The sequence below is a fragment of the Apis laboriosa genome, unplaced genomic scaffold (assembly GCF_014066325.1).
Source record: "Apis laboriosa isolate Shangri-la unplaced genomic scaffold, ASM1406632v1 scaffold71_cov137, whole genome shotgun sequence".
Lineage (NCBI taxonomy): Eukaryota > Metazoa > Arthropoda > Insecta > Hymenoptera > Apidae > Apis > Apis laboriosa.
The window spans coordinates 110,660-138,448 of NW_025224229.1; the positions used below are offsets into that span (position 1 = coordinate 110,660).

General features: G+C 18.3%; 3 protein-coding genes across 3 annotated transcripts; all 3 read right to left on the reverse strand.

Moving 5' to 3' along the window:
* Nucleotides 1-113: 113 nt before the first annotated feature.
* LOC122719245 lies at nt 114-7,543 on the reverse strand. The gene is made up of 10 exons (XM_043944905.1): nt 7,349-7,543; nt 4,973-5,243; nt 4,528-4,691; nt 3,997-4,147; nt 3,339-3,518; nt 2,917-3,009; nt 2,661-2,850; nt 1,651-1,976; nt 517-708; nt 114-432 (listed from the first exon to the last, which is right to left on the reverse strand). Exons 1-10 carry the CDS (start codon nt 7,424-7,426, stop codon nt 284-286), a joined length of 1,794 nt encoding a protein of 597 aa, XP_043800840.1. The 5' UTR covers nt 7,427-7,543; the 3' UTR covers nt 114-283.
* Nucleotides 7,544-14,134: 6,591 nt separating this feature from the next.
* On the reverse strand, nt 14,135-15,969 carry LOC122719254 (sentrin-specific protease 8-like). Its single transcript, XM_043944917.1, has 2 exons — nt 15,910-15,969; nt 14,135-14,868 (listed from the first exon to the last, which is right to left on the reverse strand). Exon 2 carries the CDS (start codon nt 14,855-14,857, stop codon nt 14,186-14,188), a length of 672 nt encoding a protein of 223 aa, XP_043800852.1. The 5' UTR covers nt 14,858-14,868; nt 15,910-15,969; the 3' UTR covers nt 14,135-14,185.
* A 3,809-nt stretch (nt 15,970-19,778) lies between these two features.
* Nucleotides 19,779-25,931, reverse strand: LOC122719253 (methyl farnesoate epoxidase-like). The gene is made up of 8 exons (XM_043944916.1): nt 25,850-25,931; nt 25,471-25,768; nt 25,064-25,252; nt 24,779-24,965; nt 23,678-23,789; nt 22,510-22,690; nt 20,151-20,410; nt 19,779-19,960 (listed from the first exon to the last, which is right to left on the reverse strand). The coding sequence occupies exons 1-8, from the start codon at nt 25,929-25,931 to the stop codon at nt 19,779-19,781; spliced, it is 1,491 nt and encodes a 496-aa protein (XP_043800851.1).
* Between the last annotated feature and the right edge of the window lie 1,858 nt (nt 25,932-27,789).

The window sequence follows — 27,789 nt, forward strand, 5'->3', positions numbered from 1 at the left end:
TACATAAGTTTGATATCATTTGTAAAAAATCCGTATAAACTTTTTCATAATAAAAAAAAATGAAAAAGAAAAAAAGATTTTCGATACAAAAGAGTATGCATTTATTCTTTGTTTCTTTTTCTTTTTCATTTCTTTTATAATTTTAAATTTGGTTTTTTTGTTATTTTATAAGTATGTATAATAAATAAATTTTTTTATAAAGTGGAATCATCCAAATGATTAATATCATTGTTATGATACGATGAATATATAACATTAATTAATTGAATATTTTATTATAAAATCAAGAAATTTCCTGTTCTATTCGTTTCTGTGATTTTTTTCTTCGAACAAATATAATTTCTATCGTCCACATTATTACTGTAAATAATGTAACACTATTTATCACAATTAGGGAAGGTGCAAAATTTCCAAAATTATCACGCATTATACCTGTAACAATAACAAAAATACAATTCATTAAATATCAAATATTTTGAAACTTTAATGATATTGCAAAATTTTCATTTTACGTACCAAGTATAGGACCTGCACATAAAAGCAGCATTCCATTTACAATCATTTGAATTCCTGATGCATTCGGTAATTTATGGATTGGTACGTAAGAAGGTATTACTAAACTCATATATATTGAACGTATTCCTTTAGCAGCTCCTAGTCCACAGGCAACGATTAATAATGAAACAAATCCATTAATGAACAATAAAGCTGTATGAAAATTTAAAAAAAAATTCATGTTAAATATAAATATATAATAATATATAATAATATATAATAATAAAAAATATTCGATAATAAAGTAAGTTTGAAGAGACTATTTTTTAAATTATTATGCATTTTATTTTAAATTATTATTTTATTAGGAAAAGTAAATATGTAGAAAAACATAATAATAAAATAATACAAAATAATGATTGATACAATAATTAATATGTGTGATTACAAAATTTAATTAATAAATTTTATGTTTTGATTTTAAATAAATATAATCACAATAGACATTATATAGCATAATAATGGAATAAAATATTTTTTTGAATAATTAAAAAATTGAATAATTGAAAAAATAATAAAAATTTAATCATCTAAATAAATAAATTACTAAATAAAGAATATTTTCAATTTTATTTGTTAAAACATTATTTTTATATATTTCAGTTTAAAAATTATAAGCAAAATATTTATTTTAAATTAAAATGATATTTTACAAAATTTTTTAAAATGATATTTTACAAAGATTTATAATTCTCTTTTAAACAAAGTAATAAATAAAAACATTTTAAAATTAAAATTTAAGATTATAAAAAAAATATTTGCTATTTTTTTTTTTTTTTTAGAAGAAAAATATTAATTTCTTTTTTCTGCATATTATTATTCGTATATTTAGAAAATTTTGTTATAAAAAATAAATAAATTAATAAAATCATTATCAAATATTATTTTAAAATGGTTGATGAAAATATTTCATATATATATCATAAAGAATATATATATATTTCATATATATATCATAAAGAAACATTAAAATGTAAATTATAAAATACATATCTTTTATTTGCTTTATTTATATTCAAATTTCAAAATATTTTTTGAAGAAATGCTTTTCTTTTTATCGAACATAAAATAAATTACATATGATCGAATACTTACATGTTCGACTGATAATTAAGAGACATAAACTTATCATGTACATTATTTTCGGTGGTTGATTAAACCATTCTCCAATAAAAGGAGCAAGAATTCTAAAAATCAAATCCACACCTGCAATCGTACTCATTATATATGCAATCTGCTTAGTTGATATATTCATATCCGTTAGAATGAAAGGTGTTAATTGGGAGAAATTCATTTCAGCAAAAACAGCTATAGACATCCCTAACATCAGATTTACGTAGCCTGGGTCCTTTAATAAATCCAGATCAAAATATTCTGCTATCGTCTTCAATATTCGTGACATAATAGACTTATTCTTTAACCTATAATTGATTAAATTTTATATTCATTTCATTTCATTTTCAAGTTCATTTTCAATTTTTTAGCTCATTGATAAGATATTCATTTATAAGATTTTGAAAATAAAAAATTTCTTATAAAAAGGAAAGTTTCCTTAAAATTTCTTTTAAAAAGTATAAGATGTAACATTCTGTATAAAAGGAAAGAATTTTAATTATTTTTTGAATATTCATAATAGAATTTGAAACAATTTTCCAAAAATAAATCGAATTGTTATGCTATAAAAAAATCGAAATTTTTTACTTATATTTGCCTCAATTATAGTTGCTATTTCGTTTTTCTATAGTCGATTTTTTTCATAATTATAATATAATAATATTTTTATAATTAAAATTAAAATAATTAAAATCACTATAGTGTCGTGTATCTTGACCATAGATTCAAAATTTTGTGTGAGAAAAATAAGTAATAATAATAACGAACTTATGAAATAAATATAATTATAATCAGAATACAAGGTATTATATTATAAGCATAGAAAGAAATTAATGTATATGCATATTTTTTATATATTTATGAAAAAAGGAAAAAATTTATACGTATCATTATCTTGTAAAAAATTCAATTTTTTTTCTATTTTATTTTAATCTATATATGTATATATATATATAGTAAAATATATGTAAATATATATATATAGTACATACTTTTCATCGTTATCATTTTCTGTATTCGATGTTGCGTTTGCATCGTTATTTATTATTAATAATATATCGTTTTCTTCGTTTATTATATTCTTATAATCATCAATTTCATTTTTACTATTATATTTTGTCAAAGGTTTCTCTTCAAAGATTTTAATACTGCTGCCAAGATTGATCGTATCAATACTTTTAACTGGAATAAAATATTTTCAATTATTTACTTCTTTTTATAAATTTTAAGAGATCTATATATACTCACATCGATTATTATATTGAATTCTTGAATGCTCTTTTCCCATTTCGCCATTTTCAATGATTTTATACATATCAATTTCTTTTTCTCCTATAGAAACTATAATAATATTTTTTAAAATTTTTAAAATTAATATATAAAAAATAAGAATTAAAAAAAAAACAATCATTGATCTTGCATTTGTATATGTAAAGTAAAAATAAAAATAATTCTTTGATTAAAAATTATAAATCTAAGATTATAATATCATAAATTAAAAATTTAAAATATAATTTTATCATAAATATATAATTCTTTACGTAAAATAATATTTTTAAAAAATGAATTTATATTACAATATAATAAAATAAAAAAAATTGCTTTTACAATTTTGTTATCATGATATCTATTAAATATTAGATATTATGACTTCTGGATTATTTTCTTACCACTTAATGTTTCTGACATTTGACGAGCATAAGGTATATCGAATCCATAAATACTTCCAATTTCTGCATCGTGATCAATATTCGAAACTTGAGTTATTTTTCTTTTTCGTGATACGTTATTTAAGTCCATGATTGAATTTTTAATATTTACTTCTTCTTGAATAATAGTCTCTTTCTGATCTAAAATTGATTTTATTTTAATTTAATTCTTTTTTTCTTTTCTTTTTAGATTTTTAAATATTTTTTAAAAGTTTTGTTATGATTTTTATATATATCGAGTGTCAAGCTATTTATGGATTACCTCTGTAGAAATGTAGAAATTTCTATATACACAATAAAGTAAATATTGATATATAAAAATTTCAGTTGAAACTTATTTATTAAGTTATAAATAGAAAATTTACATTAGATGAAGGAAAACAAATCAAAACGATGGTATGATAACACATAGCAGTCTCTATTTCCATTTCGTTTTATCCTATATAAATTAAAATTGTTTATAATTTAATAAATAAATTTCAATCAAAATTTTTGTATAACAATTTTTATGTTTTTTTTTTTAAATATTTAAAATCATCCTGAAAATATAAATAGAAAAATGATATATAAATAATTAACAAATATGTTAGATTTAGTTTTGTTTTTAAACAATTTTTACCTAATATTTTATTTTCGTTTTCTTTCATTAATGATTCTTCATTCGGAGATTTCAATTTAGTTGCATCTTTCATATGCCATTTGAGCGGATGAAGTAGTAAAGCCCCTATCAATGAATGGAAAGAAAATGCTCCATATAATAGTATCGTGCTCTAATAACATAAAAATAAAAAATGTATAATGAATGTATATGAAACTTATTAATTATATTAAATATTTTTATTTTTTAAATTATTTTAATATAGTTTTCACATTTAATATTTTTACTCTTCAAATGTATTAAATATAGAAGGATAAATTTAAAAAAATCTATGGGAATTCTAAAGAATTATATATTTAATTTTTTTTCTTTCCATTCCAAAATTGTTATTTTCTTTGATTTATATAATTTATTATTATAGTGATATTATATTATTATAGTTTATTATTATAGATATAATATAATTATATGATATAAATATAATTAGTAATATAAATATAATTATAAAAATTAAATTAATTATAAAAATATATCATACATTTATTAAAATACCTGAAATCCATAATATGAAAGTAAAAAGGAAGTCACTTGAGGTACAACTATAGGTCCCAATCCAATAAGCGTCATTGCTAAAGACATGGCGCGTCCTCTCTTCGTTGTAAAATAGGAATTTAATGCATATGAAAAAGCAGACAACGTCATATATGTACCTAATGCTACATAAAAAAATATTATCTTATTAATAATGAAGATATCTTGTAATAATAAAATATTAGTTATATATAATGTTATATTAGTTTATATTATATTATATAATATAATATTAGTTACTATATGTATTTTATGTATCTATAAAAGTATAAAATATTATTTGAAATTTTTGATAAAATAAAATTTTCTATATCATGAAGATTCTTTTATTATATATATTTTTATATATTCTTCTCATTATTTAAATATTTGAGTAATTTTTTATTATAATATGAATCACACTTACACGTGAATATACCGTAGAATAATATGAAAGAAGTAAAAGAACTGATAAATGCCGTTATAATTACTCCAATACTGAAGAATAAGCTACCAATTATAGCCATTTTCCTATATCCATAGTTTCGTAACAATGGACCGTTCACCAATCCAAGTATCATACCAAAAGAGAAACTTGTATTAATAATAATCGTCCCTTGAGTTGCATTGAACCCAAAACGAGGGAAAAGATCTTTAAATATTAATCCAAATCCTTGTATGATTGATACGGTACATATCTATAAAAACAATTCAATATTATTAATAATTGTTATTTGATAATAGGCAAATCGGAAAGATTGTTATATAATTATTAATTATAAAATGTCAAAAGAACTTTTTTAAAAACAATAATTAATAAAAGACGACATATTTTTAAAATAATTTTCTTTCTTTGAGATGAATTTCGTATCCAATCACATTTCAAAGTTGGGTTTAAGCATTCCAATGTCAAATACAATGTTTCGAAGTCAGAACATATACCAAATATTTTGATGTAGTCAAATTATTTTTATTAATCTTTAAAATTATAATAAATGATAAAAGAAAACGATTTTATATAAAAATAATAAAATGCAAAAAAAAAATTTTTATTATATGAATAAAACCTGTTTTTATTTTTTCTATAAAAAATATTTATATTAGGCAATATGGAATCTGAAATAAAATATTTTTTCAAACTATTATTTTTTTTTCTATACTTTTTCGAAAATTTGAGATGTTATGTAATTTTTTAATTTTTTATGAATTTTGATAATTAATAAGGGGAAAGTAAATAAAAATTGCTTTAGAATATCTATTACATTTATTGGTAATATAAAAAATAAAAATGTTATTACATATCATTCAAATATTTCTTTATCAAAATATATAAAACTAGTATTCAATACTAGTACAACAAGTATATAAAACTTATATACAAAGTATATAAAAGAAAAATAAATTTTCAAAACATAACATAAAAAATACAAAAAAATAATTTTGATATAAATTGATATAAATTTTGTTTTATTCTATGCAAAAAAAAAATAGCAACATATCTACATACACGTTCATTTAAAATATACACGCCTTCATTTTTTAAAATTGTTTAAATGTAATGAATTTATTTAACTCTTTTTTCAGTACAAACATCTTATTTGTTAACAAAATGGTTTACAAAATGTCCCAAATATATATATATAAAGAAATTCCATTTAAATCTTCGAAAAAGCAAGAGTTCATTATCGTGATAATATCATCTTGACCTATGTTACATCGAATTGCTAATTGAATAATCTTTAAATAATTGAATAATTATCTTTCTTTGTTTACAAGTGATATTTGTTAATAGATAAATAAATACACGAAAAAATTATTTAATTGATGATATTCAAGGATCAATATGATTAAAAATCATTATTTATCTGTGGATATGATCAGAAAATAAGAATAAGATCTCAGTTGTTACAAACACAAAAATAATTTTTAAATGGATAAGAATATTGTAAATTGAAATATTAATTTTGTAGATAACTTATTTTTTTCATATATTTACTATTTTCTAAGTTAATTCATTTTTATTTATCATATTTTTTATACATCAATAATGTGAAATAGATAATAATCTCGCCTTGTTCCATTTTCTAATTATTAAAAAATTAATTTTATTAATGTTACCAAATTTATATAAAAAAATCATAATAAAAAAAAATCAATTGAAAATTTCATTTGATTACTATTTTTTATATATTAATTGAAAATTAATATATTAAGATTTCCATATCCATAATTTGAAAAAATTGTATATGTATTAGATTATATATGTATATAAAAATATAATATCATATTTTTCACATTATATTATTCACATTTTTTTTGTTTCATCTTCGGATGTATATCGGATATACATTGTGTCATTATCACACGGTTCATTATTATAATTTTATCATTTTATTATATAAATTGTGCGTTTATTATCCAATATTATTAAGTGATAATATAGAAATAATAATATATAGAATAATAATATAGAAATAAGTGCATATATTATAAATAATCGAATGGTTATTTGGAAATATTATGATTTATCAATCATGATATATGATAAATAATGATGTAAAAGATATATTAATTGAAAATTAATTTTAATTTTGATAAAGTGAAATTCTGACAATTTTCGTTTGAAATTATTCTACTTGAAGAAAGAGCAAAAGAAAATTTTTTTTTTTAATCAATTGAAGTTTTGCTATAATAATTATTATTGATTAATTATTATATATAACAATTATTATAAATCATCGATTATCAACATTAGCTTACAAAATAGATAATGTAAATTTTCTATTTATAATATTTAACATACCCCGTTCAATCCATACGCCAAAACAATCATCCAACCCCATTTTCCATCTGGAGGTTGATTCGTTTCTTCTGTAATCATTATATTTTTCCTTTTCTTTCTTTTTATTATTCAAATATCATAAAAAAATATTATTGCAATAATTCTGTAATTATTCTTAATAAAAATAACAATTAAAAATTTATTAAGTAGTCTATTTTTATATTGCATATGTTTTTCATCTAATATATTTATTATATTTAAATATTATTAATTCCTAATATCGCTGATTTATGTATATATATATATTTGTTTTTATATAAATATATATAACACAGTGTTATAACACTATTGCACTATCATTTTTTTCAACACAATATAAATATATTACTTATAAATCATAAACACTGCACTTATTATACATAGATTATTTGAATAATATAATTATATGATTATATGATTTTGAATAAATAAAAAAAAATTATCATATTAATTGATAAAATCATGCACAATATATTTCACATAACATAATTTCATAATAAAATTAACATAATATCATACCACAAAAAAAATTACAACAAATGACGGTGATATCAGTCTTTCATTGTTAACATGATAGATACAAAAGAGATGTTCATATAAAACGAATGCCTATTACACTTCACATTTGATAAAATTACGTATTATCGATTAATCTAATCTTTATCTTTATATTGCTTTGTCATTATACATTGCAGAATAGATATTGGAATATATAGTCATAATATCGCTTATCTTTATTTATATTTTTTGATATTTCAAATATGATAAAAAAAGAAAAATTTGAAGACAAAATATTTCGTAATCTTTTTTTTTAAAAAAGTAACATATTAATATCGAATTAAAAAAAATATTAAGAGATATATTAAAATAATATTTGATTAAATTAATATTTTATTAATATTTATATAATTATATAATTATATAATTTAAAAAAAAAAGCAATAATACATTTGGAGAGACTTTCGATAACAGTTAAAAACGAATACTCATTAAAACTATTGCGAACAATATATAATAAAAAATAATAAAAAACTAATAATAGAAAATACTATCCATAAATTAGATAACCAAATGAAAACAATCGCTGCAATTAGTAGATATAGAAAAACAAAGAACATTCTACAAATTTTTTTTTTTTTTTACATCTTGTAAAAATTAATTCGAGATTAATTAGAAAGTTTAAAAAATTTAGAAATTTTTGAATAAAAAATAATTTTTATTTTATAATAAACATATTGCATATTTATATTGTTTTGAAAATTTTAATTAATTTTTAAATTTTGAATAATTTTCATTGTACATATAATGACTGTTCAACCTTACTTTTCGAAATATCTGCGAAAATAATTACTATTGCTAATTAAATTTTATTATATATATATGTTAACGATAACATGTGCCCGTGTAACGTACTTATCAATTTTCAATTATTTTTGTATTTTCTATCTATACGTTTTGCATATAGAACTAAAAAAAAAAAAAGACAAAAGACTATTCTTGCTATTTGTAATGCTTATAAAAAAATTTTTATTTGATTTTTTTTTATTATATATTAAATTGTGATTAAATACTGAATTGCTAAAATATTTTACATTATGGAATTTTTATTTCAATGGATATAAACATTTAATTCAATAATTATTAATTATTATTCTGTATTTATATTTATGTTTAATATTTATATTAAAAATATATAATACAATTTAAAGAACTAAAAATTTTAAATCGCAATAAATATTTGCGATTAAAATATATTAATTCTTAATTCTATGAATAAAACGAATGATTTATCTCTTAATGTTTTTTAATTTAATAATGAGATTTTATCAATCTCAATTATAATCAAGCATTGTGTATTTAATTTATTAAACATAAATTTTCTTTCATTTTTTGATTTTCATCTCACAATGCACGTTTTAAAAAACTACGAAATTATAGTTAAATAAATGAAAATATTTGAAAAGTGAAACAGAATTGCGTAACTTGAAAATATATCTCTCTAATTCAATTAAATAGATGATTCTGAAGTCATTGATATAGTAACAATAGTCGTAAGTTGAATAATATTTGCACAGAATCACGATGGAGGAATACGATTCAACAAATTATTAAACTACTTCTAAAATCTTTGATGTATACTATCGTTGAAAAAAGTAATAGTAATATTATACATATGCATATATTATTTTTTTATTTGTTAAAAATTTAAAATTTTATCATTTGTCAAGTATGAAAATTGTGATATTGTATAAGTGATTTTTAATGTAAATAATGCTCAAAATATTATCTATTATAATCAATACGAATGAGTAATCAATTGATAATATTGAAATTATAATTCTTGAAATGTATATGTATATTTATATATGTATATCTATATTTATATATGTATATTTATATGTATATATATATATATATATATCTTCTAATGATACGATTTTTCATAAAATTTTAAAGAACTTGACTTTTCTAATATGAAAATGAAATTGATTAATTTCAAATTAATAAAAAGAATTATAAAATTATCTACGAATTTATTATAAATAATTTATCTAATGAATTCGTAAATATTACTTTACAAAACATCAAAACGTAATATAAAATTTTGTTTATTTATTTTCATTCTTAAAATATTTAAAAGTTTTAACTCGTTAAAATAAATTCAAAATTATCGTAAAAGATTATCTTGAACAGCATAATAAAATAATTGATGACTGAAATACTCAATGAAACATTTTACGATAGTAAAATGACGATAATATTCAGATTGATATCAAATCATTATTTTTTTATCGATATATGATGCAATATTTAGTCATTTGGTAATTCAAAATTTTATTTCGTAATTTTCAATGTAATTTCGAGATATATTTAAATATCTAATCGTAAGGTGTATTAAAAAGATTAAATTTAGAGATATAAAAAAAAACGATTTAATAAACGATTGAATTTGTAACAAATTAATATCCAATTCTATAAATTTGTCTCTAAAAATTGCGATACCAAATATAAAAAAATTAAAATACTCTAATTTAAAAATATAACAAAAAATATTTAATTACATTCATTATAATTATAATTATTATTTAATAATTACATTATATAATTATATTATAATGTAATTATTAAAATAGATATAAATGTAATATTATTAATATATATTTATAAATTTAAAATAAATTATTATATAATAGGTAGCGCTAAAACAAATTGTAATTGTAATTTTTATATTGTTAAAAATTTTTATATTGTTTAAAAAATGTTTAATTAAATATTTAAATAATAAAAATATTTATTATTATTATATTTAATTTTACAATTAATATATCTAAAATTAATCATAACTTACATTTAAATATTGTTGTTATTACTATTATTCAAGTGGAACAATATTATTATTGAAATTCTTTATATTTTCCATTTATTTATTCAACTGCTTTTTCGATTTATGCTTTAATGATTTATTATTTTTAATATATATAATTAAACATTGGCTAAATTTCGAAGAATTTGTATAATTTATGCATAAACCGCTTTTATTTTATTTTCTTGAAAACACAAACTAAAAACATAACTAAAAACACAAAAAAATTATGACGCATTTATACATTAATGCAACATAAAATATGTATAATTTACACATATCGTTCACATTTTCACATTTGTAAAAAATTCAATTTCAATTAAAATTTGAAATACAACGTTAATTTTTAGAAAACACAGCCTGCCTAGAAATAAAGTTAAGTGTGATGATACATAAAATATATGAGTATTACACTTCAAGAATTCTTGTATTTTGATGCGATCACTATAATTAGTATTTATATTATTTTTTTATTTTCAACTATGGCAAACATCATTGGCATTACATGGTAATTAAATATTATTTGTATTATATTTTATATTATTAATATATATTTTATGATTAGATTACCAAGCATAAATTTATCATTTACAAAAATTTACATGTACATTTACATATACATGTGCCAATAATTGCATTATCACAGCGCGTATATATCAGTTTACTTATCAATTTATTATTGAATTTAAAATATTTATTAGTTCTATACCGTGTTATTTATCTATATTATTTATATTACTTTAAAAATTAAAATGCAATGCAATTAAATTCAGACTAGTCTTTTTATATAACATAAGGTTGAAAAATAATTCATAATTTCGCAAAAAGATTAAAACAAAAATGAAAGTAAAATACAATTCATTAGTTAATTAGTTTAAATTGCTATTTGATTCAATATTTCAATAATGAAAAATATTTCAAATGATTTTTAATACAAAATTTCACTATATTTATTATATTATAATGAAGTGAATACATCATTTAATGATATATAACATATAATTTATTTAATAAAATATATAATAAAATATATATGATGAAATGAGTTCAAATTTCGATTTTTTTCATTATAAGAGTTGTATGCAATATATGTATTGCAATGATATGATATATTTATAATTTATAATTTATAATTTTTAATTCATAATTGTCATTATAAAGCATAGTGAATAAAAACAGTAAATATATAAAATATATATAAAATAAACAAAATGAACAATTATGATAAAATAATTACAATCTGCTAATTCAATAATTTTTATTTATATTCTTTTTTATTTATATTCTTTATTTATATTTTTTCGAATTACAATATTTTCTTAAATTTATTTAATAAAATATATCAAGCTATTTATATGACATGATTCATAAATGCTGAACAATTCTTATACTATACAATATACTTATACTAATATAATATTTATATAACGCGATATTTCAATATGAATTTATATGACATTATCTATTTACATTACTTTCATTCATTGTTTGTGAAATGTTTTATCTTAAGTTTTTTATTGAATTATATATATTAAGATAAATCTATTTTCTGATTAAATTTAGTTAAGACAATATTTCTCAACTTTTTTTACATCATGATCAATCTCAATATATCAAATATTTTGATATTCTTTCTAATGTAATAATCAATCAAATTTTAAAATTAAAAATTAAAAATACATATACAGGACAATTCGCTAATGGTTCCCAAACATTTATGAATCGCGATTTTTTATTTATAAAACAATTGTATCGAAAATGAGCTTCAACCCATAAATATTTGAGAATCATTATTCATTAATAATTTAAAGTTATTTTATCGATGCTTGCTTTGAATTCATTAACGAGAGAATCACTTTATATTACAGATGGAATTTTATCACAATAATGCAGAAAAGAATAATTAATAAAAATTCATAATAATAATAAATAATATCTAAATTCTTATAGAAACTTAAAATATCATATTTTAATGCATTAAACATAAAATCCTTAAATAAATATATTTGGAGATATTTTGTCTTATATATCTGAAATATCTGAAATAAAACATAATCTAGAATTTATTGATCATAAGAATAATAATAAATCATATAATTAAAAGAATACTTTTTTAAAAATGCTTACGATTATTGTAATATTACGATTGTGAATGTACGATTACGATTTTGTAATATATATTTTTGAATTAGATAATATATATATTTGAATTAGATAATAATAATTATACAAAAGATTACATTATGTTGCATTATATAATTTATAATAGAAACTTTTTGTTATTTCAAGATAATAATAAATGACCATTTATTAAAAATAAAATAATAAAATTTATTAAAAGTGAAAATAATGATAATATACTATAGATTATTATTGTCAATATATCTTATATTTATGTTAATAATAATTTACTAATACAAATATTAATATAATTATAAATATTATAAATATTAATACAATATAACTTATGATACAAAATATTTATTTAAAAAATGTAACTGTTTTATTATAGTATAATAGATGACATTTTAATAATAATATAAATATATTATAAATTATATAAATATATTATATAATAATAAATATATATATAAATATAATATATAAATATGTTATAAAATATATTATAAACATAAATTATTATTATATTATAATATAATTATTATTATATTATAAATAATTTTCTCGTGAACATTATCAGTTTATGTATTTTGCTTTAAATTTCCTTTTTGTTCTTTATCTTTTTTGTTTTTTGAAACTTGAATTTAAATATATTTAAGACTTTATATTATATATAATATATATAAGTACGAATATATGTAGAGTATTAGTAGCCAAATTCATGATACTATGATTCACAGTCTATTAGTTACGAATTATGAAATAAAAAAAAAAGAAAAAGATTACATTTTCAGGAATACAAAACATTGCTAATAGTGGAAATTCAGAATTGTATTGCGTAACTCAAAAAACGAAGACTTGTGGATTATTTAAAAATTTTTTATATACTTACATTTAATCACAAATTATTATTATAAATAAAATTATTCGAATGCAAAAACTATATTGTGGATCATGAAATAGTTTGTAATTATCTAATCTTTTTTAAAATCAAATAATACAAAAGAATATTTTATAAAATAAATTATAAAAATATTCATATTTAATTATTATTTATATTTAAGAATATATATTTTTTTATTATCTATTTATAAATATATAATATAATAAATATATAATACATATTATATATAATACAGAAATATTGTACTTATTCTATTATTAATTAATTAATTATTTACTTATTTATTTACATAAACTGTATTATCTATTTACATGAACACAGCTCAAAATTAACAAAACATTAAATATAAACACTAAATAATAATTACATATATAATATATTTACATATAAAAAAAATTACATATAATATTATATGTATACATTATAGATATTATTTATCAATGTTTGATTTGCGTTTAAGATCATTTATTAAATTTAATAATACTGTACGTTTTGTTTGTACTAATTTTTTAGCATAATTATAATCACATTCAATTATATTACCAGTTTCCAAAACATTCCTTGCAATTACATCTGCTAAACATAAAACATAAACACCACAATCATAACCATTATCTTGTTGTGGACTATCCATATCAACAAATTTCTTGTTAGATTCATCTTTATCAAGTAAACAACTCATTACATTCTTTGCAAACTTTGAAGCAATACTACTATTATAACCTCTTGATGAATCAAAATGGTAACATGTCTTATCTTGCTTACAAAATACTAATAAACTCCAATGTGATCCCCCTGCTGCATCTTTCCTATCACAATTGTTCAAAGGAAAAAATATATATTTACATTCTGATATATTCAAAGGATCCAAAAATACATTATATTGAGATGGATCTGTCATTTTTAATAATTGTGTTAATTCTGGACTTATAAAATATAATTCTTTCTTTTCAATTTTATTAAATGTATTATCTAAATATTCAAAATAGAATCCTATTATAACATCATTCAACCAATGTGATCCTTGAAGTAATGCAACATCACTAGTCCTCAGTAAGCAATCGTAATAGCTCAAAACAATTTCATTCAATTCTTTTGCCATATTATCAAACACTAAAATTTAAAATAAAAATATAACAAAAAATATTTATTTCATTTAATATTATTCCAATATAAATATATTTACATTAGAATTTATATATTTAAAATTAAGTTAATATAGACATATTCAAATGAAATAAATGTATATTAAGGAGCAAAATATATAGAATTTCAAATTAAATATTTTATTTAATATTTGTATTTGTACTTAGGATAAAAAATAATTAGGATATAAAAAAATTAAAATATGCTATATATAATAATGTTATGTATAATATTTTACCTTTTTAAATATCATAAAAGAATTATATTATTACTTAAATATATGTTTATTTATTATTTAAAACAAATTTATTACTTATATTATTACTTATATTTCTTTTATGAAATTAGTTTTATGTCGCATTAGTATTTTCAGAATTAACAGTCACAAATAAATACTTTATCAAGAACTATTTAATTTTGATGAGGAGTACATGAAATTTATTTATTCTATTGTATTCTATTCAATAAAAATCTTTTAACAATACAATTAACATTTTTTTATTAAGAAATTATCATAAAACATAAAAAAAAATATTATTTTCAATTTATCATTGCGATATTTATAGAAAATCAATGTGATATAAAATGTTTTCATAATTTATATTAAAAATAATATTACTAAAGAAATCTATATTAATCAAAATAATAATGCTAACCTAATTATTTTATAGTTTTTGAGAAAATAGAACATTGATCTGGTCATATTTTAATTCTTCTATGTCCTATATATAAACATTAAATAAAATATTATTTAAAATAAAATTTTTTATGAATTTAATTTTGTTCCAGACTTAAAGTAAATCATTATAATACGATAAATTAAATTTTTTTTTATAATCATTAATAATTATACTGTTACATAAAGTTTAATATTCATTATTATTAATATTTTTAAATCATAAATTTAAAAATAAATCATAACTTTAATTGCTTAAACGTAGATTATAAGATATTTATTTATATGCTAAAAATTATTCACTCTAAAAATTATATTTAAATAAATGTTACCTGTATAAATAACTTATTTATTTTAGATTAATAGCATCTTGCACATGTAAATTATTACACAAAGTTAATCTTTTTTTAGAATATTTTTAATCACTTTTAATGTATAATAAAAACTAAACAATTTTCTTTTTTTTTTATATTAATTATAAATTTGAATTTTCTAATATTTTCTAATATGTCATGTATGTATGATGTATGAATAAAAATAAGATAGAGAAGAAACTTATATAAAATAAATAAAAATTATATGTAGTAATTCTTACAGATGGCGCAAAACAGATATTATATTGAACTTTATTAAAAGTCACGAAATAACATTTAAAAACTATTTCATATTATTTGTTTAAATTTTTGTTAACATTCAGTTGAAAATGAATATTATAAAACTGTATAAATATTTTTTCGTTGCTTTTCTGTTTTATTATGCATTTTTGATGTTGATTATATACATAATTCGATCGAACAACATTCATTCTTAATTAAATACATATTGCCATTTCCTGCCCAACTATATTTTTCTAATATAAAATTGAAAATTTGGACAAAAATTTTTATTTTAGAATTTTTTGAACATATAGCTTATATCTATTATTATAAATTATAGATATATATGTTAAGATTTATAAATTTATAATCAATTGATTAGATAAAGAAAATAATAAAAATAATAAAATTTCGGAAATGTTTTTAGAGCACATAAAATTTATAGAAAAAGTACAAAAAGAATAAATAGTGACAAAAGGATAAAAATAATAAAAAAATTAAAGAAATTTTATATTATTATTTTTAGAATGTTTTAAATAAAACAATTATAAAAAACAAATAATAGAAGAAGGATAAATGAATAAATTATTAACGCCATTTCTTAATTAAAGATATCTTTCTAATTATTTAAGAGATGGCACTACTTCTCAATTCTCATTTTATTTTATCTTTTGAAGAAATATTTTTGATACTCAAAAGATGGCGCTAATAATAAATATTTCATCTATTTCTATCTTTTTCTTATTATTTGTTTTCTTTTTTTATATATGTTTAATTTGAGGCACACTACAGATGAATTTTGGCGTAAATTTCTGAATTTATTCTATCTTTGTTCTTTTCCTGTTATTTGATCTCCTTATCTATTCTTTCTCTTGCACATGACCATAGAAATACGAGATGTCAATTAAATACTTATATTAAATACTTATTATAATATTTGTCATTTCTCTTTCAAAACTATAATATCTTAATCTTTAATGTAAAAAATACAATATTAAGTCATAAATTAATTAATCATAAATTAATACCATGATGAAAATCAATATCTTATAGATTATGTTTTTAAAAATAAATTTATATTGTTTTAAATTTTTGAATTTAATTTTAATATAATTTCCATTATGGGATTATTATTAATTTATGAATTAATATTATATTATAATCGATTCGATCAAAAAAATTTGAAAATTTGATAATTTGAAAAATAAATTGTAAATTTAATATAATTATAATTTAATAAATAATTAATATAATTATAATTTAATAATAATTTAATAATAATTTAATATATTTAATAAATAATAATATAATTATAATTTAATAATTCAATCAATATTTTTGTATATCAATTTTTATATTTATTTTGATCTCTAGAATCGACTTTTCAGAATTATATTATTTTTTTACATATTAGATTAATATTTAAACTTAAACTTTTTAGCTGCAAAATCCGCAATTCAAATTATAATATTGAAATACATCTTTCTAATCTTTATCACTGAGAAAAAAATATATTCTTATGTATCACATTATTCACTTCAAAATTTTGTTCAATAGTATAATAACTTTCGTTCAATAACATATATACATATATATATTAATCTATTATGATACGTATAATAAGATATATATACATACACAAGTAATAATATTTTGGGCTTTTCAGTTAATTAGCATTTTTCAACAATACATTTGCTAGTTGGAAACAAACGAGAAATCATTTATTTATTCGTTCTTGAGTTCATAATCATAGTTTATCGCAATTATATTTATATTTCCATTTAAAAATAATTTTTTAAAAATTTTTCATTGTTCTTTCAAACAATAATTTTTCAAGCATCTTCAGTGATTAGAAATAAAAATTAGTTTTAAGAAAATTTAAAATAATTTAGTTTCGGTAAGTAAGAAAGAATAATTACAAAATATTGATCGACTAAACTTTATATCTGTATAATACTTTCAGTTAACGACATGGATAATATGAATTCAAAGAATATAATCGATTTAGCTGACTTTATGATAGAAGAATTCGATATTGCATGGGTTGCATTATTTAAACAAAATTATAATCAACTCGATTATTATACAATAAAACTATACGTGGAAAATCTAAAAGAGCAACGAAATTTGATCATCTCAGCTAGCGCGTTCAATTCGGAAGATTATCCAGATCTTCAGAAAAAAAGAAAGCGTTTTATGCAAAAATATATTCCTCTTATAGCTGCAGCGGAAATCTATTTAATGAAATATAAAGTGTTCGACACGGAGGAAGCGATTACAAATAATTAAATAAATAAAATTAATATTGGAAATCTACTATGTAACTAAATTTATATATATGAAATATGTATTAATACAAACGAAATTAAAAAGAATAAAAGTATAATATAAATAATAATAATAAATAAAAGTATAAGGGTAAAATATAAGAATGATATAAATTGCTATTTTAAAGTTGATAAAAAAATCAAATCCAATTTAAAATCTTGAAAATAATGACGATTTTTAAAAATTAAATGTATTTCTTCATTTTGTTGTCAAAAATATATTTAGTTCTTTTTTTAAATTTAAATTTATTTTTAAACATATTTAAAAACATATTTAAATTTAACATATTTAAATTTATTTTTTATCATCAAATTTTATTTAAATTTCATTTAATTAAATTGAAATCGTTCAGAATCTTTAATATTTTTTTTTATTTTTTAACAAAATTATAAAACTTATCTTGATCATAATATTCTTTTAATAATAAGTATTTAAACATTTATAAAAACTTAAATTCAATTAAATTCTACTTTCTTTTTATAAATTTTTTTTTATAAATTTTACTTTTTATAAATTTATATTTTCATTTTATTTTAATTCATTTTATAATATTTAAGAATTATAAATATATATTTATTAAATTAGTGACTAATAATGTTGCAATAGAAAATAATATAGATAATGTACATATCTATATATGTATATACTATATATATGTGTACATATGTTCCACTAACTCTGAAATATCTTCCTTATTTCGAACAATACGCAAAAATATTTTCAATAAAAGTTAAGATTTAAGGAAAACATAATATAATAATGATTTCTTGATAAGTGAATGCGTCAAAGAAATACAAAGATTTTTATTGTTTTAAATAAAATGTTTTATTTTTTTTTTACACTTGATTTCGATAGAATAATAAATTCTGAATATAAAAATACTAAGATTATAGGTTTTGTACTAAAACTTATCGTTTCTAAAATATTTGACTTATTCATTGCACATGCTTCAATAATTCATTGCATCATTTTATGGAATTATTATCATATTGCGATACTCAATATTTTTCAATGTTTTTCTATAAGAAAAAAAGTTGAAAACTTAACTGATCAATTGATCTAACACAATATTAATTACTAAAAATTAGCAACTTCATTAGCAAAAAACCAAAATTTCAGAAGATCCATTATCTTATAATCAGATATATTTTTATTAGATATTTCAAACACATTACAAGATAATGATAAACTACGATATAAACAGATATAAATTCATTACAATTTAAATGAGTTTTTTAAAAATAATTTAGATTATGTACAATCCGTTTAATCATTTATTAGTATCTTTGAATAGCAATAATATCCATTATAGGTGGCGCAATCACAAAACCATCAATACCTTGAAGGCAAGGTGGAGGATGATTTGATGGCAATATGAAATGAAGCCTTTGTAACATGCACGCTACAAAGAGAAAAACCGTATTTTTTGCCAAAGTTTCACCCAAACATTTTCTACGACCTAACAAAAAATAGATAGATAACATAATTTAATCATACAATATTTAATAAATTAATTATCTCTTTTAATCTAATATCTAATTTAATATCTGGATAATTTAATAATTTATAAATTTAAGTAAACTATTGAAAATTTAAGAAAAATTTAAAGCTGTTTAAAATTAAATTTATATCAAGTTCCTTTTTATTACCTAGTCCAAATGGCATAAGCCAAGAATCATTAATAAAATCACCCTTTTCATTGATAAATCTTTCTGGTCGAAATATTTCTGGATCTCCCCAATGTTCTTTATCCATGTGAACACTTTTAAGATTAGCTAACAAAGTATAATTTTTTTTTATTTCGAAACCTAAAAAAGTGGAATCCTTTACTGCTCGATGTGGAATAGAAGTTGGCCCAATATTGGCTAATCTTGATACTTCTGCTATAACTGCTTTTAAATATGGTAATCTGTAAAAGATTATAGTAAAAGTAAAAAGAGAAAATTTGTTGTAATTTTTAAATATTTTAAATATTTATTTAAAAACTAATTATTACCATAACCATTTCTTAAAATAATTTTTAACTTCTATCGTTAAATTACATATTTTTTAATATTATTGTAATATTTTCTATCAATATATCAAATATTTTATGTAAAATAAAATTAATACAATGATATTAATTTTTATTTTCAGATTATTAAAATTAAGGAATATTGTATAATTTTAAAATAAGAATATAAATAAATAAATGACATAAATAAATTAATTAACCATCTTTATGGCTGAGAAAAGAATATTGATTTCAAATTTTTTTTCAGTAATATATATATATATATATATATACAGTAGTATATATTATTCTATTATGAAAATAAGATATATACATAATAATATTTTGAATCTTTCAATTGATTAGTATTTGTCAACAATACTTTAGAAGGAAACAGATAAGGAATCGTTTATTCATTCGTTCTTATGTTCCTAGTTCATCTCAACGATATTTCTACTTCCAGTTAGAAATAATTTTTAAAAAGTTTTTCATTATTATATTAAATGATTTTTTAAGAATCTTCATTGATTGAAAATATCTTCAATTAATTTTAAGAAAAAATTTATTGGTAAGTACAAAAAAATTAATACATTAATTTAATAAAACATTATTATAATAAAATTTTATACGATAATTCATATTTAATTAGCAATATTTAATTAGCAACATGGATGCAATAATTGCTAGAAATATAATCGAATTAGCTGGAGCTATGATGGAAGAATTCGAAACAACATGGAACAAAATAAATGAAAAAGAAATTAACCAACTCAATTATCATACAATAAAACTACATTTGTCGCATATAAAAGAACAACGAGATTTACTTATCAATGCTAATACATTCAATTCCTATCATTTTCCAAATCTTCTCGTTATAAGAAAGAATTTCATGCAAAAATATATTCCAATTGTGGCTGCAGCAGACTTATACATGATACGGTATAAAAAATTCGACATAGAGTGAAGGAATGAATAAAAATAAGTAAGTAAATCTTATATCGAAAACGAATTATTGTGTATTAATATAAATTTCAATTTCCAGAATCTTGATAATAATGAAAGTGACAATTCTTTAAAATTAAAAATAGTTAAGTTTCGTTTTTTTTTTTTTTTTATTGAATTTAGAGATTCATTTCTTCTTAAAGATATTTCGAAAATATTAAGTTGCTTAAAAGAATATTTTCATTTTATCAAAATCGTTTCATTCAAAAATTAATCATTTTATTCATTTTTACATATAGATATATTAATTTATAACTTTTTTATATATTTTTACTTCAATTCTTGCGTTAGATTAGTAGCACATTTATTATTATTATTATTATTATTATTATTATTATTATTCGTTATCTTTTTAATTTTGTTATATAGATATATTCTACATATAAAAATAAAAACTAAAATACAAATCTACAAATATAAAATTTTGTCATCATGTAGAATAGAACAATATTGTTTACAACGTATGTACTTTATCTAAGTTAAAATAAAATCCTTCAAAGTTTTTAATACTTTTTATTTTTTAATAAAATATAGATAAACTATTATAATTAATTTCTAGTATATTAATACATTCGTGGGATATCTTTCGATTGTAGAGATTAAAACAAATACAAAAGTTTATTTATTAAGTATAAGCAATTTAAATTCACATTAATGAAGCGAGGCAGCAATAGAATGAGGACAGTAGTGAAACGAAGATAAAACTATCTCATTTTTTTTATAATCTCGCTTTATCTAAATTTCAATTATAATTTAATAAACAAATCTTAACTGATATTTTTGTATATAAACTTTTGTATTTCGACCTTTAAAATCAATTTTCCATCTGTATAACACATAAAATACGTGAAAAAATTATTTATAATATTATTTTAAATTATATTATGTAATTATTATTTTATTTTATGTAAATATTATATTATGTGAAAATAGATTCTTTAATCCAATTATTCATGATTGATTATATATATTACTGTTTTTAAAAAAATATAAATATAATATAATCTTACCGATCTTTGTCGCTAAGAGAAGGATAAATGTCTTTGTCTATTACTCTACTGATTTCATCGTATACCTTAGACTGTACATTTTGATGAACTACGAGAAATGCTATTATAAAACCAATGGTACTGTTAGTAGTATCAACGCCAGCAGAAAATAAATCTTTTATTATGTACAGTAGTTGATTTTCTACAAAGGAAAAAATACTTACATTATCTATAGGAAGATATAAAGAAGAAACAGTTATTCAAAAATGATGAAAATAGATATTTTATTTTATTTTTAAAAATAAAAATAAATATATTAGTCATTTATTTGTTTGTATTTATTCATTTATTCATCTTATCAATGCTGCGCTTTGTTTGATAAAAAAATATGATACTTTTCTATAAGTAATCGTGTTATACAGAATAATAATATATTCTATATTATATATATAATAAGATACTTTTAGAAGGTTAATTTTACATGATAAAATAAACATAAAAAATTGATATACAAAATGTCAATTAAAACTTTATTATTATAAATTATATTATTATTAATATTAAATAATTTAAATTAAATAATTATTAAATAATTTAAATTAAGTATTGAGATGAAGTAAAACGAGAATTCAGTGCATAATAATGTAACAGAGACAGAGCGGTCTCATATCTAACAAAAACAAATTTCATTTTTTGTATATCAATTTTTGTGTTTGTTTTAGAATCGACTCTCCAAAGATATCATATTATTATGAACATATTAATATCCTGCATAAGTTTTTAAATTTTAAAGTCCTAAAGTTTAAAATTATTATATGTCAAACATAATATTCAATAATTTATGTAACTAAAGAAAATCCACTACAAATTTTTTTTTTTTAGTATTCTAGATGCGTCTGAAACTTAAAAATTACATTAAAAACAATTTTCTATAAAAAATTTAAACATTATATAATCAACTTAATAGGAAAAGAGTCTTGTGAAGAAAATTTATTACGAAATATTTAATTTAAGAGAGTTTTATATAATTCGAAAGTTGTTTTGCTTATTTTTAATTGAAAGATCCATTAAGCATTGTCAATTATCAGTCACTAATACGATAATCAAAAACTAAAAAATCAAACTTCACAAATAATAAGTAATCAAAAATAATATATTTTGAAAAGAATAATCTGGATAAAATGATTACCATTAAAAAATGAATGAGATGAATTCTTTTTTTGTATTTCTTGTAAATAAACATCTATGAAATTTGTGCATTCTTCATTTATTTTCTTCCATTTATGCTTTGCTATAACCTCCTGTAAAATTAATTAACAAGAAATAAAGATTTTCCATCATTATCATCTTTTGTTACTTATAAAATATAAATATTTTTCTTATTTAATATGTAATATTTTATTATTTTTAACAATAATAGCATATTGTGTTATAATATAATGTATTTGTTTTGATCTCTAAAATTGATCTTTCAAATATGTTCCGAAAATATACATTAACATTCTATATAAAATCTAACTTATCAAAGATAAATCTATTGCATTCTATCTATAATTTTATATTTCAATTTTATATTAATTATTATTACTATTAAATAATTAAATAATCTATTTAATTAATTTTTTATAATATTTTATCTTAAATATATTTCATAAAGTAAATTTTTTAAACATTGAAAAGTTTAATAATGTAAAATCCAATAAATATCTGAATGTACATAATAGATTAGAATAAAAAAACAATTTTATTTATTAATTTTTATTAGTTTATGATTTTTTTATATTTAAATTCTTAAATCAAATTATTTGAAATTCTAATAATTTTTAGTATGTTTTTTAATGTAAATAAACAATATTTTTATAATATTCAAAAAGAAAGATAAATTGAATTATTCAATAATAAACTCAAGCAGAAAAAGAAAGATATACATTAATAAAAAGTTATTATTTATAATTAAATGTTACAAAACTATTAATATTTATACATTTATAAAAAATTTATATGTATAAAAGTGTAAAGAAAACATATAATATACAAGAATATGTAGAATGTTTAAAATAATATATTTATTATAATAAAATTTAAAGAATAAATCAAATCTTTATTTAAGTTCCATTTCTATAATTCAAAAATATGAATTTGATAAATAATTTACGGTATAATCATTATATACTTATTTTTAAAAGTTACGTACATATATATTATCATATTTGGTATGTTTTCAAAATCGATTTTCTCGAAAACGAAATTTTAAAAATTTATAAACTTGAAAATAAATTTTTTAACTTACCATAAAAAAATTATTTATACGTTTCTGTCGTTCTACAAACGCGGAAAAACCTGTCAAATTTGGGAATAAATGTCTGAGAAAAGGAAATTGATTTATAATTCCACCAGAAACATTCGAACTTTTAACAATATCTTGTACTATGTTTATCGCTTCTTTTAGATTTGAACTTTCCATTCCTACATCAAATCTGAATATTTAAAATATTTAAAAATATATTAAATATTAAAAATATTTAATATATAATGATAATATAAATTAATAATATCATCTTTATTCTTCACGTACTTTGTACCATCTATGAGAAACCACAAATTGCTCAAAACAGCTGCTGAAATGATAGATCGAATATTTTTAATTGTTCCATCTTTTGTTAATTCAATAATAATATTTGTCAATGCAATTGCATCATATTGAAGTATATGTTCCATTGAATTTTTTCCAAAACCAAACTGCTTCAGAGTTTTTAATGCAAATCTATTAAAAAGAATAGATTAATAAGATAGAATAATAGATTAATAGATTAAAAAGAATAAAGCTATTAAATATATTTTTAATATTATAAAATATTTGGAAAAAAAATATTTTTAAATATTTTAATATCCGTGAAATATTTAAATTAATGAGAAATTAATCATTATAGTATTTATAAATGCTGATTTATGATATAAAAATTTTATTTTGATTGTACGTACCTTCTTTGGCTATGCCAAACATCGGTGTCTGTAAATAATATTCCTTGTTGCATACCACCACATCTGTATTTGTACAAAAATCCACTTGGTCTGCCATCGAATTCAGATCGATTTAACATCTCTGTTACTGCAGATTTACCAGAAACTATAATCAATGGTTGATCGAAACCTAATCTGAGGCCAACAACAGATCCATATTTTTCGGCTAATCGACACCAAGTATCAGAATAATATTTTGTTTCATTTATTAATCTTATGATATCAAGTATATTACCAATCAAAGGTAACCCTCGTGGACCTTAAATATAAATATACATCGTTAAAAATTAATATCATTTATATATGAATACATAATTGAAAATTTTCACATAAATAATACCCGGAGGAAAATTTATAGGTCGGCTATAATCGAATAATATTTTAATTAATGGAATCACGAAACACAAGATGACAAACCACATCGTTGGTTCAGTAATTATACAATATGAATATCACTAATTTCTGTAAATATGATTAATATAATTAAAAATTCTAATATAAATTTAAAGAAAATTTGAATTATTATAATTTCATAAATTTAATAAAAAACATTACAGCAAGATTGTTATCTTGAATTTCAATTACATTTTAAAAATTGTTTTAAAAATATTTATATTTACTCCATGAAATAGCTGATTAAAATATGTCTTCATTGTATGATATTTTGATAAAATAGATTCTTAAAAATTCTTAAAATAATGACTGAAAAATTTTAATCTTTAACATTTTATTTTTAATATTTTTTATTTAAATAGTAATAATCATCCTTGTAAATCAGAAAAATTATTATCTATAGAATAATATAGTTATAAAACTTTTGTAACAAAAAGTGATAATTAAAAATTTTTTAAAAAATATTTATATTTATTAAATTATATTTATATTATATTATTATATTATATTACTATTTATTTATACTATTATTAAAAAATATTTTAATTGAAAAATATTAGAATTAATATTTTAAATTATATAATATATAATATATAATTAATATTTATTATATTATAATATATAATAATATATAATTAATATTTTAAAATCTAGGAACGTATAAGTAGAATTATAAATTATTAATATATATTCAGATTTTAATGCATAACTTTCAATTGATACTTAAATAAGACTTAAATAAGACTAAAAAAAACAAAATATATAAAAATATAACGATATAAAAATAAGATATCTCTATCAATATCATGCAATCTTGCTAGTATAATGCAATTTAATAAAAATTGTACAAATTATATATATCATATATTGACACAAGGATTTATTCAAAAATCTAAAAAAATATGTATAATTCACCACTTTCACTGTTTTACACAATTTTTGAACAAGTTTCGTTTAAATTTTACGATAAATAAAATTTTATTATTACACAATATTAGAAACACAATCAATATCAATCAAATAAGAGAAAATAGATGTTTACTTCTCCGAAGCGAAGGTTAATGTAAAAAGCCATATCAGTTAAAAACACGTTATATAGAGAAAATCCCTTTCACTAAAATATTGGCCAACATTGACGCCAACACTGTTTAAATACTGAAGAAACTTGTGTGCAAAATCAAGGCGTGAAATATTAATTATATATGTATAATAATAATAGTTGCACTTGCAATCGATAAATTGTTAAGACAATAATTTGCTTTATATTTTTCATAGATTGTTAAAAAAAAATTGATGTAAAAAATAATAGATGTATAGATGTGCCAAAAGATTTTGATGAGTTTCATTATAAATAAACATTATAAGTAATTATATTACTTTCCCAAAAAAATTTTATAGTTAATCATATAATCGTTATTATCTTCGACCATCTTCTTCTATTATTGTGATTGAATATAATTGAAATTTAAAATATGTAGAAAAGTTATAGAATACATAAAATATATAAAGATAAGAATTATTTGATTTATATTATATCATACTTATAGAACGAATATACATATGTTTTTATAAATAATTAAATTTATACAAATGATAATTCTGTACGTTCAAAAAATTAGAAAATGTTTTTATTTGATAATTTGTGAAAATTTTTATATTGTTCAATATTTTATATTGATAACATGTAAAAAAAATGTAAAAAAATAAATTTAAAAATATAAATATAATATGTTATAAAGCTATAATATTATTAAAAAAATAATTAAATAAGATAATCAGATTAAATAATTTAAATAATCTAAATAACTAATTTAAATAATATGCTAGATAAATTTATTTAATAAATATTGAATGATAAAAAGATATTTAACTATTTAAATTAATTTT

What these genes read in the sequence shown, in the direction of transcription:
- LOC122719245 (XM_043944905.1), bottom strand. Translation starts at nt 7,426, where the DNA reads ATGATTACAGAAGAAACGAATCAACCTCCAGATGGAAAATGGGGTTGG. An exon ending in TTTCATATTATGGATTTCAG is followed by an intron (nt 4,148 to 4,527) that starts GTATTTTAATAA and finishes TTATGTTATTAG; the next exon opens with AGCACGATACTATTATATGG. An exon ending in GAAAATGATAACGATGAAAA is followed by an intron (nt 1,977 to 2,660) that starts GTATGTACTATA and finishes AATCAATTATAG; the next exon opens with GTTAAAGAATAAGTCTATTA.
- LOC122719254 (XM_043944917.1), bottom strand. Translation starts at nt 14,857, where the DNA reads ATGGCAAAAGAATTGAATGAAATTGTTTTGAGCTATTACGATTGCTTA.
- LOC122719253 (XM_043944916.1), bottom strand. Translation starts at nt 25,931, where the DNA reads ATGTGGTTTGTCATCTTGTGTTTCGTGATTCCATTAATTAAAATATTA. An exon ending in ACCTATAAATTTTCCTCCGG is followed by an intron (nt 25,769 to 25,849) that starts GTATTATTTATG and finishes TTTATATTTAAG; the next exon opens with GTCCACGAGGGTTACCTTTG. An exon ending in GTATAAATAATTTTTTTATG is followed by an intron (nt 23,790 to 24,778) that starts GTAAGTTAAAAA and finishes TTAATTTTACAG; the next exon opens with GAGGTTATAGCAAAGCATAA.